Genomic DNA, 14173 nt, shown 5'->3' on the forward strand with positions numbered 1-14173 from the left:
CGAGCGGAAGAAGTGAGAGGATGGGGGAAAGATCGGCGGAAAAAACGAACCGGCATCCTAACCAGTGGTAACCCGTGTAATTTTGGGAAAAGTCCCGGTTCCACAGCCGCTCAAAGCAGCTCCTCACCTGCCGTAGAAAATGAACTACCGTGAAAGCAGCTTTCTGCGAGAAGCAGCTAGGGTGTTGCACCCTTTTTGGTTAGCTTTTGACTTTTAGAAGCAAAAGCACTTCCAGGAAGCTGAACCAAAAGGACCCTAATAGACTGAGAGGTCCATGTTATATTACAGAAACCAGCAGTTTAAACACCTCCGTAAACTACAGTGATAAACAAAATACAGAGTAGGAAGTACCTTAGGTCATCACCGCCAGACTGACCGATGTAGGGTTCGCATACATAAACAAGATTGGCAATAAGGTGTATCATGTATACTCCCTGACAATCAGCATATGTAGAGCGAAGTTCTGAATCTCTCCAATTCAACACCATACTAACCTAAAGCAAAGACTCATGCTTGTTAATCTCCACTGCAAGAACATTATCTCCGTTCCTTTCATTCACTCAAACCATCAGCGCCCGGGCTAGGTGGTGCTGCTGGTTTCTTCACTGGCTCATCGTCTTCAGATTCTGACCAAGCTCGTCTCTTCCGTTCTATTGCAGATTGAGGATGGCCCTGCAGCAGAAATGGTGTGTAAGGCAATTTGGCACCAAATCGTCCAAAAGAAAAGTAGGTTGGTTGTTATAAGCATAAAAGGCAAGAGCTAAATCTGACAGGAAATTTGGCACTGCAAATCAATGGAAGTTGAAATTCAATTTTCCAAAGGTAAATAAATGAACATATATGGTAAAATGTACATAGACAATAATGAATATAATTGTTTACGAAAAACAACAGTCCTAACCATGTCATCTTCATCATCAGAATCATCAAGGCCAGCAGCTGCAAGAAGGTGATCTGGGGCTCTCTCTGAATTGTCAGCACCATTATACCTTGCCAGGTCTGCATAGTCATCATCTGCTTCTGGTTCATCTTTGTATTCATCTTCTTCCTCTTCCCCATACTGCATCTTTGTCTTTTGATCCTTCCTCCTCCTAATTCCCTTCCTCCTCCTCTTTTCATTTCCCACCTCTTCATCTTCAGTCTTAGATCTATCTTTTCTCTTGCCAGGGGTGTGGCTGGATGTTTTCCATTGTTCCTGACAAAAAAAATGTCAGAACATACCTTGTGCAGTAATGCACATAGTCAACGTATTTGCAACACTGCAAAAGAAAGGAAGGAATCCTGAGCATATGACCTACATGAAAAAGGAATGATGCCAAGTTGGCAAGGAACAGTTCTTTTAGATATTTTAGTTGGTGGCTCATGTTATATTTTATATAAGTTTCCCGTTTTTGTTGGTGGCTCATTGTCATTAGAAAACAATTGCTCTTCAGTATGTGCCGTTTGAACTGCAGGTGGCACATTTTTTTCACTAAAGCATAAACTCCAGAACAGCATCAACTTCACTGGCAAAAACTCTTCAGATCCTCTGCTTCCACCATGAGTTCGCTGAGGGAAGAGGAGGGGGGCAACTGTATAAAAGGCCATGATATTTGCATCTCCATTGATGGAGATCCTATCTTCGAAACGTCCAAGGTTAGTAACACTAACAACGATAAGGTGCAAGCATTAATGAGATCAAACAGCAGTTTTTTACATAAATATTTTTTTTAACTGTTTCCGCTGGTTTATACATAAGGATACGTATATAATACCTTCACACGCTCAAAGTGTTCCTCCTGTTGTTTTACTTGCTTTAGCTCATCTTCTTCCCTCCTCCTTTCTAACTGTTACAAACACCGCATTAACAACAGACCTAAAATGCTTTGGCAAATAGGATCATTGAAGTTCATGCAAGAATTCAAGAAAGATAGACCTGAAATTTTCTCTGTTCTTCTGCCCTTCGGCGAGCTTCCTCTGCCAAAGCAATCTGACGAGCAACTTCCATTTTTTGCTTATTCTGCTGTTCAGCTTGCTCAGCTGCATCACGGTGAACCTTAGCAGCATCAAGTAAATGTTTACAGTACTCAACGTGAGTTTCTATTTTCCTCTCATCAAAACCATGGGAGTGGTACGTTGATGCAACGGACAACAGACTGAAAACTCTAATAGCATTCTGAAGTTCAGTGACTGTGGCACGAACCTATAAAAATGGAAAAATAGAAAAAGAATCATTGAATGCTTCTGAGTTCTGATGAATAAATTAAATATATATAGTCAAAATCAATTCTATGACAAGAGCGTCAGAAGAAATGACAAATTTGATGATCTATAAGGCTCTTTTTATTTCATTTACGTTAGAGCATCTCCAAGAGGCTCTCTACATGGCTCTTTAATGAACATTTCAATGCAAACCCAATATAGGTCTGTAAAAATTGCCTGAATCCGTGATTCAAACACTGGAAATATGCAGCAGCTTGTGTACTGTGGTGTATTCCATGTCACATTCAATGTAATAGCATATAAAACTAATACATGGAGAAGCAGCTTTATCACAGTAATGTCCTGTTCAGATGCAAGGTTGTATTCCAGCTTTTTAGATAAAAAAAATAATATCACGGTTTTGTAAGATACTTTGGTTTTGGAAAACTACATGCTTGGAAGCAACAAATCTGATACTTTTGGAAACTACAGTAGATAAAACTGTAACCTGTTTAGAATTTTAGAAACTCCACTCTGGACCTCCTTTTTCTAAACCATGTTTTTACTCGCCTGGGCTTTCTAAAACTACTACTCCCTCCATCCCAAAAAGAGTATCGTTTTTGCTATGAATCTGGACAATGAAGCAAAAATGGCACTCTTTTTGGGACGGAGGGAGTATTTGTTAATACCTTGGTTTCTAAAACTATGAGACCCAAACACGCCCTATCAAGTCATGTTGTAGGGGTATTATTGCAAGCATTTCATAATAAATATAAGAAGAGGCAAGGGAAAAAGAGAAACAATACTGACCTCATCAACTGTTTGTTTTGTCTTTTGCAGGGTTGAAGCCGAGAATTTCTGCATTGACACTCCTACATTAAACCGTAACAAGTAATTTGATGGAGCCAAATGTATAGCTCTCAGCAAAGTTTTCCTGCAGTCTTGCCATCGCTCAGCCTCGTAGTGTGTTCGGGCAAGGTATAGTAGGATGGTTGTATCTGTATTGTGGAAGAACTTCCGCAAACAATTTTGATACTACAAGAAAGAACAAGCAATGTCACCTCACCTCGTATTGTTCTGTGTCTATGCATGAATTATTAACTTCGCCACAGCTCATGTATGACCCAGATCGATCCATACATCAGGCAGACAGAGGGGGCAGGCAAGCAAGAGATTACCATTTTAACTGCTTGTTGAAAATGACCTTGAGCAAAATATGTATGAGCCAGATTGATCCATACATCAGGCATGTGTACAAATATACTTCCTGATGCAACTTCATGCACCTAATTCGTTTCAAATTGCTGATTTAATTAATCAAAGTTCATGTAAAGCAGCAAATTAGAACAATGAACTTTATGTCCCTCTTCCTGACCTGTGTGAACAACTCCTTAGCGACATCCCATTTGGCCTTCTCAGCATATAAGATTCCAATACCATTCGCAGCAAACATATTACTACGGTGCTGCTTTAGTACTTGCTGGCAAATGTATAAGTGCAACTTTATTATAACAAAGCCATTAAGGGAAAGAAAGCAAGGGGAACTTTGCACATAAAACCCCATTACAAAGTATAAAATAAAATGTACAGTGCACTACAACTGTAAACACCTAGAAGATAGATTTAGACCCCCAGACCCAGAGTGAGCAAAACTAGACCCAGAATGAGCAAAAATAGCATTTAAGTGACCTCCACTACTACAAAGTATTGTGTTGTAGTTCTGAGAAATCATTGCTCAGCACAAGGACATCCAAATCGCATTATTCCGTTTGATATAACAGGCTTTTTATACCTCCAAAAAAGAAAAGAAAAGTGTGGCAACATAATGTGATGTGGTCATGCCCAGTATCAGTCTGGCACCTAACTACCATTACCATTGACTTCACATCTTTCAACATAAAAAGTTCCAATGGAAAATTAAACTGTGATCTAAAGTGATATTATGCAATGTAGGTGTCTCATTTCAGGACAGAGTTAGTTACATCTGATAGCAAAATTACCAATAAACGGGGTATCAATTAACTAAACTATAAATAAGGATAAAAAAAAGAATACCAAAGGCTAGTATCCATAATCCAATAGTTCCCTGAAACCACTTTTAATTTAGTCATTAATTACAGATACAACCAGGATCTTAGATCTGAAGCTGTGCCAAACAGGCAACAGAATTAGAGATAAGCTTTATAGCAGTACAAGCTATATTGGCAGCAAGCCCCAGAACATCCAATAATAAGATATTAAATGGTTATATTGTTATAAAGGCAGATGGACTTGTGAGGGGGTATGTTATTATATTCCTATACTGGCAGTTCCAACAACAGTGTTTGCAATCTTATTTCATTAGGGAAAACATATGCACAAGAAAAAAAAAAGATATGCCATGTGAATCAAGCATTCAAATGCAAGATGAATCTGAGGGGTATAACGTAAACTTCATAATAGGAAATGTGAAGCCAATAATTTTATTTGGTATGAGTATGGGGGGAGGCGATCTCGTCGCCGTCGTCGACCCCGCTTCCGTTTACCTGCCGCCTCGTCCATGGATGCTGATCCTGCGCCTTCGGTTTCGGCGTCTATGGCTACCCCTGAACCACCTGTCATGCCCGTGCAGTCTCTCCCCTGCATTATTCGCTGGGAGGATCGCATGGCTAGGGCAGAAGAGGACCTCGCGTATGCCATGATCGTGACTGTGTGTGGGGAGAAGCCCTTGGCCCCGGCTTGGGAGATAGCGGAGGTTCTCGCTATCCGTTTGGGTGTCGAGGCTGGCTCCCTGGTGCTTCGTCAAGCTTCCGACTCGAGTTATCTGCTTGTCCTCCCCGATATTGGCCTCGTCGAGCGCCTGATGGATCAGCGACTGCCACCCCTGCGCTCACCTGCTTTTACCCTCCTGTGTATGCGGTGGAGTCGGTTCGCCGGTGCATCGGGGCGATCCCTGCCATGGCTGGTTGATCTTGAGCTTCGGGGTATTCCAGCGCATGTCTGGGAGACCTCGACTGTGGAGCAGTTCTTGAGCCCTCTGGCCTGCATCCAGCAAGTTCACCCAGAAACTGTCAGCCTGACGGACCTGTCGACCTTCAGATGCTCGGCATGGTGCAAGGATCCGGCTGCGTTCCCATCTTCTAAGGAGCTCTGGGTCACTGAACCTCCGGTCGCTTCCATGGAGGCCCCCCCGGTGAAAAGATTACTGTCCTACACCATTGATATCAAGTGCTCCATCTTGCTTGGGCCTGGTGCTCCTTCCCCCCCGCCACCTCCTGCAGGGATTGATGATGACTCTCCTGCTCCTCGACGGCGGCGTCGCCGTTCCTCCGCGCCGTCCGACGTCTCTCCGGCGAGTGGGGGTCCTGATGGCCCCCCTGTCCTTGAGCAGGGGGGACCTTCCTCGTCCTACGCAGGCCACGTGGCGGCCCCTTCATGCGTCGGCTTCATGATGGCCCCGACGCTCGAGGCTCCTCCGGAGCAGATCGCGGGTTTCAAGGGGGCGTTGGATGTCCGACCCCTCCCAGAGATAGAACCCCTCGGTTCTGTTCCCTCTATTACTGCGGTGGCTGCCAATGGACGGAAGGGCCCTTTCGACGAGGAGCCAGCAGCCGCCAGGCCTTTCTCGTCGGACGATGCGGCCCCTTCGGTAAACTCCCCCACGCTTATGCGGTTCTCAGTTGGGGTGGAGTTAATGCTCCCCTGGACTGTTGATGGTGCTCCTGGGCTGGCCGCCCATGGGCCAGTGGACGCTTCACCTGGGCCAAACATGGTTGATGAGGACTCTTCACCTGGGCCAAACATGGATGATGGGGACTCTTCACCTGGGCCAAACATGGATGATGGGCTTGATTTTGTTGGGGCTGATGCTGAGGATCACGGTGAGGCAACGGAGTTGCCGGCCTCACCTGGGCCGAACAAGGATGATGGGCTTGATATTGTTGGGGCTGATGCTGAGGATCACGGTGAGGCGACGGAGTTGCCGGCCTCACCGCGTTCACCTCTGTGCTTTTTCCCCGAGGTGGCGACGGTTTTGTCGGTCTCACCTCGGCCGCCGCCTTCTTCATCTCACACTCCCGATGTCAGTCTCATGGTCACCCCACCGCTGCTTCCTCAACCTCAAGTGAAGCCGCTCCTGGTTTACTCTAGACGCCGCTTCCACCACTCAAGGACCCTCGCGGACGGGGGCAAGGCGGCGGGGGTGGTGGTTGCCGTTCCGCCTCCAACCTCCTCTACGGAGATGGCCACTGCCGTGGGCTCGATGGTCGAGGGAGAGCAGGCGGCTGATGCTGTTAAACCTCTGGCCTACTCTATGGCTGATGCGGAGGGCCCACCCCCGGCGGCTGCAACGGTGCCCCATCCGACAGCTGCCCCGGCGGCCGCGACGGGCCTTCCTCTGGCGGCTGCAATGGTGCCCCCTCCGGCGGCTGCGGGACTCCTTCCTTCGTCGACGGCCGCACCAGATGCTCAGACTGCATTCCTTGATAAGATAACTCGACGCACTTCGAGCTTGCTGCCCGGCCCCTCCGTCAGCAGACAAAGAGGCATGTCTGTGCCACCCAGGGTCTGCCCCCGCCGTAGCCGTCGGCTTGCTGGTGTCGAGGCTGAAGTGATCCCTGCAGACCTAGGGGGAAGACCAAGGAAGAAGGCGATGAGGTCCCTCAACATCATTGATGAGCATGAAGGTTTGACTCAACAGACCCAAGACAAGTATTTCAAGCTGTTTGGGCAGCCACTCTCGGATTCTCATCTCCAGGCTCTGACTGCATTGTTTAACTGGTCTCTCCCTGAAGATTTGGAGTCTGGGAATGAGGAGGTGCTGGTGATGTAGGTCTGTTCTGAGTTAGTTAGTTAGTTCTGTGGTCGTTCTTTATTTGTGTTCAATGGATCCATCAAAAATTCTGACTTGGAATGTGAGGGGTTTAAATTCTACCGCTAGACAAGATGCAGTTCGTTCTCGGGTAGTCTCTTCTTGTGCAGATGTTGTTTGCGTTCAGGAAACCAAGATCACAGCCATATCTCAAAGGGTCATTTTATCTACCCTCGGGTCTGATTTCACAGGACATTTGTCTCTGCCATCAACCGGGGCTAGTGGTGGTATTCTTGTTGCTTGGAGGCGTCATGTGGGAGTCTCTGGTGCTCAGAGGGTTGACAGATTTAGTATGTCCATTCAATTCTCCGCGGATAATGGACACGCGTGGTGGCTGACCTGTGTTTATGGACCGCAGGGGAATGGGGATAAAATTCAGTTTCTACAGGAACTTCGTGACATCCGGGCTGCCTGTCCTGGGCCTTGGATGATAGCAGGGGATTTCAATTTGATTTACAAAGATGAGGATAAGAATAATGCCAACTACAATAGAGCTATGATGGGTCGGTTTAGGCGTTTCATTAATGATATGGCCCTCAAAGAAGTTCCCCTCCATGGTCGCAAATACACTTGGTCTAATCAACAAGACTCTCCTATACTGGTTAAGTTGGACAGGGTTCTCTGTTCTGTTGACTGGGAGAATAAATTCCCTAATTGCTTGCTCCAAAGTTTGGCGTCAGAAGATTCTGATCACTGCCCTCTTCTGTTGGGGCTTCAGGATAACAAAGTAGGAAGGCGCAGATTTCATTTTGAGTCCTTTTGGACCAAGACAGATGGGTTTCAGGGGGTGGTAGCCACAGCTTGGACGTCTGTTCCTACTGCCTCTTGCCCCTATTTAACTCTAAGCCAGAAATTTAAAGCAACCGCTAAGGGATTACAGAGGTGGAGTAGCAAAACGGTTGGTAATGTGAAATTTCAGCTTGCCTTGGCACGGGAAATCCTTCATCAATTTGAGATAGCTCAAGATAATCGTCCCCTATCTCCAGGAGAATTGTGGTTGAAAAACAATCTGAAAAAGCACAGCCTTGCTCTTTCTTCTTTCAGTAGAACTATTGATAGGTTGCGATCACGTATTGGATGGCTCCGGGAAGGTGATGCCAACACCAAGCTGTTTCATTTGCATGCCCGTCATAGAAAGAGAAAAAAATTTATTGGTCATCTCATCTCCGGGGACCGTGTTTGTACAAGCCACCAGGACAAAGCTGAAGTGATTGATAATTTCTATGAAAATCTGCTTGGGAGTAGTTCAGACAGGCTACATACTGTCAATTTAGCCGATATTGGAATCAATTCACTGGACTTGGCTGTTTTGGATCTTCCTTTTAGTGAAGAAGAAGTATGGAAGACAATTCTGCAACTGCCATCAGATAAAGCCCCTGGGCCGGATGGCTTTACAGGTCGTTTTTATAAATCCTGTTGGCCGGTTATAAAGGAGGATATCATGGCTGCAGTTTCAGCGCTTTGGAGCAGGAAGTTCATGAATTTTGAATCTCTCAACTCAGCCTACATTACTTTGCTTCCCAAGAAGGTTGGTGCGGATCAGCCCAAGGATTTTCGGCCTATTAGCTTGGTGCATAGTTTTGCTAAACTTATCACTAAGTTGTTGGCCAATCGGCTTGCTGATCATCTCCAGCAAATGGTGTCACCAAATCAAAGTGCGTTCATAAAAGGTCGCTTCATACAGGATAATTTCATGTTGGTACAACAAACAGCCAGATATCTTCATCAACAAAAGCAGCCCCGCATACTTCTCAAATTGGATATTTCTAAGGCATTTGATTCAGTTTCCTGGCCCTTCCTCTTGGAGGTCCTACAGCACCTGGGCTTCGGGCAAATCTGGAGAGATATAATTTGCGGGCTGTTATCCTCCTCGAGCACTCAAGTTTTATTGAATGGGATTCCTGGAAAATATATTTCCCATCGACGAGGGCTGCGGCAAGGTGACCCCCTTTCTCCCATGCTCTTCATCTTGGTCATAGATGTTTTGGGGCACTTGATTGACCAAGCTGCAAGGGATGGTCTTCTACAGCCTCTCTCGGCTGGAAATATGCAGCACCGAATTTCTGTATATGCGGATGATGTGGTGCTCTTCCTCCGTCCAGTGGCTAGCGACATTTCTGTAACAATGGATATCCTCAAAATTTTTGGTGAAGCCTCAGGCCTGAACACTAATCTTCAAAAGAGCAGTGTTCTCCCAATTAGATGTGGCGACTTGGAGTTGACAACCATTCAAAATTTGCTGCCCTGTCCCCTTGCTGAGTTCCCTTGCAAATATCTAGGTTTGCCTCTGTCCTTGAAAAAGCTAAGCAAAAGTCAAGTGCAACCCATTGTTGACCGCATTGCTGATCAGTTGCCGGGTTGGAAGGCGGAGTTGATGACAAGGGCAGGAAGGAGGATTCAGGTTCAATATGTGCTTACTGGTATGATGGTATATATTGTTATGGCATCAGATCTTCCAACTTGGGCTATTAAGGCAATTGACAAAATAAGGCGTGGTTTTCTTTGGCGTGGCCGCAAGGAAGCAAGGGGAGGACATTGTCTTGTAGCTTGGGTAAAGGTTTGCCGCCCAACTGAACTTGGAGGGTTGGGTATTTCAGATTTAAAAACGCTTGGTTGGGCATTGAGAATGAGATGGTTGTGGTTGCAGAAAACAGAGCCAAACCGCCCCTGGGCGCATCTCCCTATTCAGGTCCCTGACCAGGTGAAGGCCTTCTTTGCTGTGGCTGTTATCACCGAAGTTGGTAATGGCGAGCACACCCTGTTTTGGACTGACAGGTGGCTACATGGTCAGTGCATCACAGATTTGGCTCCTCGACTGATGGCTGTCGTTTCTAAAAGAAAGATCAAAGATCGTACAGTCAAGGAGGCACTTAATAATTGGGCTTGGATAGCAGACATTCAAGGGGCTATTACTGTTGGACTGATAATTGATGTGTTTCAGTTATGTGATACCCTTTCAGGCATTGTTTTGCAACCTGGACAGGAGGACAAACATGTCTGGAAGCTTTCATCTAATGGCCAATATTCGGCTAAGGCGGCATATGAGGGTTTATTCTTGGGAGCTAATCTCTTTGAACCATGGGAAAGAATTTGGAAGACTTGGGCGCCACCAAAATGTCGGTTCTTCATGTGGATAGTGGCCCACAACAAGTGTTGGACATCTGACCGCCTTGCACGACGTGGAATGCCTCACCCAGATTATTGTCCGCTGTGTGATCAAGAAGAGGAATCAATCAGCCATCTCCTTGTGGAATGTGTATTCGCCAGGGAATTTTGGTTCATTTTGCTTCGGCAGGTCGGTCTCCAGGCTTTATCTCCCCAACCTACTGATAATTCCTTCATGGATTGGTGGGAGAGAGCTAATAATGCTACTTCAGATATGGTGAGGCAAGGAGTTAATTCCCTAATTATTTTGGGGGCCTGGACTCTTTGGAAACATCGCAATCGCTGTGTCTTTGATGGAGCAGCTCCAAGTGTGGTTGGGGCTGTTGTAATGGCCAGTGAAGAACGTCGGTTGTGGACCAGTGCAGGGGCTCGAGGGCTCTCCCTCTTGACCGCCCATCTCCCAGGTGATTAGTTCCTGGGATCTCTGCAGGTCAACTTCAACCAGCCAAGCTGCGTTTGTGCCTTGGCTGTTGTAGCTTGTGTCGTGTGTGTGTTGTGTTTAGGGTGTTTGTAAGTCTGGGTTCTTATACCCTCTTTTCTTCTTAATACAATGAGACGCAGATCTCCTGCGTTTTTCGAGAAAAAAAAAATCCATTTTAATTAGTATGAATAACACATTGCTAAGGAAAATGTAAAACAGCATACACTCTGATAGAGTTCCATGGCTTTCTCCCTATGAGTAGCCTCAATCTTCGGGGCTTTTTTCTCAGGACGGTTGGCAGCAAAGTAATTCCAGTTCCCCTTCAATAAAATTGAAAAACATTCATCAAAACAAGAATAAATAAAAGATAAAAATGATCAGTTGTAAAAAAAAGAAATATACATGACAAACAATATAGATGTGAAATGTTGAAATTGTATGTTGTAAGTGCAGCATTTAATTCATGAGTCACCAAGTTTTCAGTTCCACCACGGCACCACCTCATTATTATCTAGTGGCCAGAAGCACCATCAAAATGAGAGTTGTGGTGGCACCAGCTGATTAATTTTGTTGAAAGTGGAAAAAATAGGTATCAGAAGTATATGCTACTACTGTAATTTAGAATAAATTCTGGGTTTTTTTTTGGGTGGGGGGTGGGGGGGTCTTCTACCCTTTTGGTCCTATAATTGATAAAAAGATATGCAGCTCTGTGATGTGTTCGAGAGAAAAAATGGATTTAGTTTGAGAGACCCTGAAGAAAATGAACAATCTTCACAAGGTTCAAAACTCCTTGCTGGAAAGTGGAACCTCTTCACAGTGTGAACAAAATAACATGAGTGAAATTAGCGTATGTACCAATTGAAGCAAAGAGTAGGTATCTCCCTTGGTGACCTCTTTCGCATTACGGAAATGCTCCTTTGCAGTAAGCCAGGTTTCATCGCTCTGGAGTTCAAGACTCCCAAGCATAGACAGTGCATTTGGGTTCTTCTCATCCATCTTTAAAGCATCACCTATCTAAAACAAAAACAGTATTACTTTTCTCATTTAATAAAATCGAACAGAAGTGTTGATCATACCAGTTCAATGCTCAGTTGAACATTGTTTCTTTGTTTTGCAATAGCCGCTAGCCTCAGATAGGCATCTATGTAGTCAGGGTACTGTTATTGAGAAAACCAAATTAGAGCACAACGGAAAAGTCACAGGAGGTACTTTTCATTGCTGCACAGGAAACCCAGCAAGTAAAAACACAATGCTATAGGATATATTTTAGTAGTTCAATAGGAAGCCGGTGCAAACCACACTTTTTGGAAGAAAAACACTGATAAATAATTGATAATTTCATTCATGGAACTATTAACATATCTTTCATATGAAAAATGATCAGCAGGGCATGTATGGTTAGCATAAGATGATGAATGAGTTAAAACTGCACGGCAGAGTTTTTACTAGCTGATAATACCATCCATCATGAGCTTTCAGTCACTATTCAATAAGGTTATGTTGCATAAACACGGGCAGTTCAGTATATGGAGTGTAGTGGGTGGGGGTTATGAGCTCTGGTAGGCATTAGTGTAGCAAAATAGAGAGGCTAGTGAGGACAAAGAGCAGGAGTACCTTGAAAATTATGAAACGGTAAAAGAGGCTTGCTCTGACAGAATCATGGAGTTCTTCCAGTAATCTTGCATAATTAAACAGTGTGGTTACTTTATTTGAATGTAATTCAAGAGGTACACCTTCTTCTTCAAGTTGGTGAAAGAAGCTCTGATCCTTGTTCTGGACACTCCAGTTGACCATAGAGCTGCCTGCTTTCCCGTTGATAATTGAAACCCAAAGACCATCACCTAGTGCTTCCTTAAAACTCTGTTCTGCCATCTGAAAGTGTAATTTAATAAGGGTAGTGACAGGTATAAATGATAGTTCATAATATTGTGCACTAACAGTAAGCAAACCTCAAACTCTCCCTTCTCAAAATGAAGAAGTCCAATTCCATTGAGCAACTCAACAGGGACAGCCTCCCCTGCCTTCTTGAGGAGATTTCGAGCCTGTGAACTACTAGTTAAGACTTTTATATTTTAAGGATAAGGATGAATGAGAATAGGGTGTGCAGTGGACAAAAAAAAAGGCAAGCAGTGAGCACACTTCTTCAGTCTTCAGTATTTACAAGATATGAAGCTAAAACAATTACGTACAATGCAACAAATAATTAACAATGACAAGAAGAAGAGCATAACCTGGTAGACTATCTTAGATAACACCAGCCCATGCAACTACTATGTACATGGTTCATCATGCTGACGCACACAAAACTTTGAGTGCAACAATGTCAAGCATATGATGCAGCACAATGGGAAAACTGAGCTTCTAGGAGAGCAGAGTTGTTTTACCCCCGAGTTTGAGAGGGGAGAGCAGTCAGAAAGAAGACAGTAAAAACCCATGCAGAAAGCACATAAATGAATTTGCAGCCCTAGCATCTTTATGCCTCAAGTCAAACAGTTTTGGAGGGCAACACAATGCTAAAAGCTAACTTTTCATGATTAGTTCTGCTGAATCATGTGCATCTTTTGATAGAACAATGGGGGGAATCATAGAATTTTATACAGAACTACACTAGAAATATGATATCAGACAACACAATAAAAATCAAACTCAAAACTATTATAGCTAACTGAAGAGCTTACTGTCTTCAAGTATTCCATAGCAGCAGCCCAGTCAGATTCTACCAACAATTCACCAAGTTCCACAAATGCCTGCAAAATAATCTCATTAACTTAGGTTATATGCAAACATAAAATAATGGATCACTAAAGCTAAAGCCTGGCCTCAAAACAGAGAGTAAGAATGCAACTAGGAGTCATGGACTGAACAAGAACAGGAAGTAATTTGAATAGACATCATACTCATATAATCTGACATTGAAATAAAATGATCACAGCTTCCACACTTAGCTTTATTCAATTTTTGGTTAATCACTCTGACACTATCATCCAGTAATGCTTCATAATACATGTCACTGTAGTTAGTTCCAAAAATATAGTACTGTGACACATAAATTAGTCAAAAGGAAAATCAGCTAAACAACAAATGCATATTTTTTGCATTTATGAAGCCTGGTATGAGTGTCTTATCCTTTTCTAAAACAAATATAGCACATTAATGGAGTTAACTCAATGACACGCAAAAAACATGAATAAACAACTATGCAGGTAAAATGTGTTTCTCATTATAGATTAATAATTAATGTAACAATAGAAAATCTTTATACCAATCAAAATTACACATTAGGGCAAATGTAGTGTGCTTCTTTCATGGACCAAATACAGATCAAATCGACAACAAAAAACTGATTGTAAGACGCTAGCATTCCAAATTTTCAATCAACTTCATCCTAGATCAGCATCTTCATTATTCCAAATCATCAGCATTACAAGATCCAGAGATGGACCAAAATTCAGTGTTCAAAAGAAAATATATTTTGCCATGTTCATCCTAGATCAGCATCTTCATTATTCCAAATCTTTATGTTCAGATTGAGCATTTGACAATTTCATCAGTACATT

At 43.8% G+C, this 14173-nt stretch overlaps 1 protein-coding gene across 1 annotated transcript; it reads right to left on the bottom strand.

The window, feature by feature from the left end:
- Nucleotides 1-240: 240 nt before the first annotated feature.
- LOC136497087 (protein CTR9 homolog) lies at nucleotides 241-13594 on the bottom strand. Its single transcript, XM_066492872.1, has 13 exons — nucleotides 13295-13594; nucleotides 12566-12658; nucleotides 12231-12488; nucleotides 11693-11773; nucleotides 11472-11630; nucleotides 10841-10936; nucleotides 3557-3661; nucleotides 3360-3467; nucleotides 2992-3216; nucleotides 1916-2182; nucleotides 1755-1826; nucleotides 902-1195; nucleotides 241-672 (listed from the first exon to the last, which is right to left on the bottom strand). Exons 1-13 carry the CDS (start codon nucleotides 13310-13312, stop codon nucleotides 553-555), a joined length of 1896 nt encoding a protein of 631 aa, XP_066348969.1. The 5' UTR covers nucleotides 13313-13594; the 3' UTR covers nucleotides 241-552.
- Between the last annotated feature and the right edge of the window lie 579 nt (nucleotides 13595-14173).

This window comes from Miscanthus floridulus, chromosome 12 (assembly GCF_019320115.1).
Source record: "Miscanthus floridulus cultivar M001 chromosome 12, ASM1932011v1, whole genome shotgun sequence".
Classification (NCBI taxonomy): Eukaryota; Viridiplantae; Streptophyta; class Magnoliopsida; order Poales; family Poaceae; genus Miscanthus; species Miscanthus floridulus.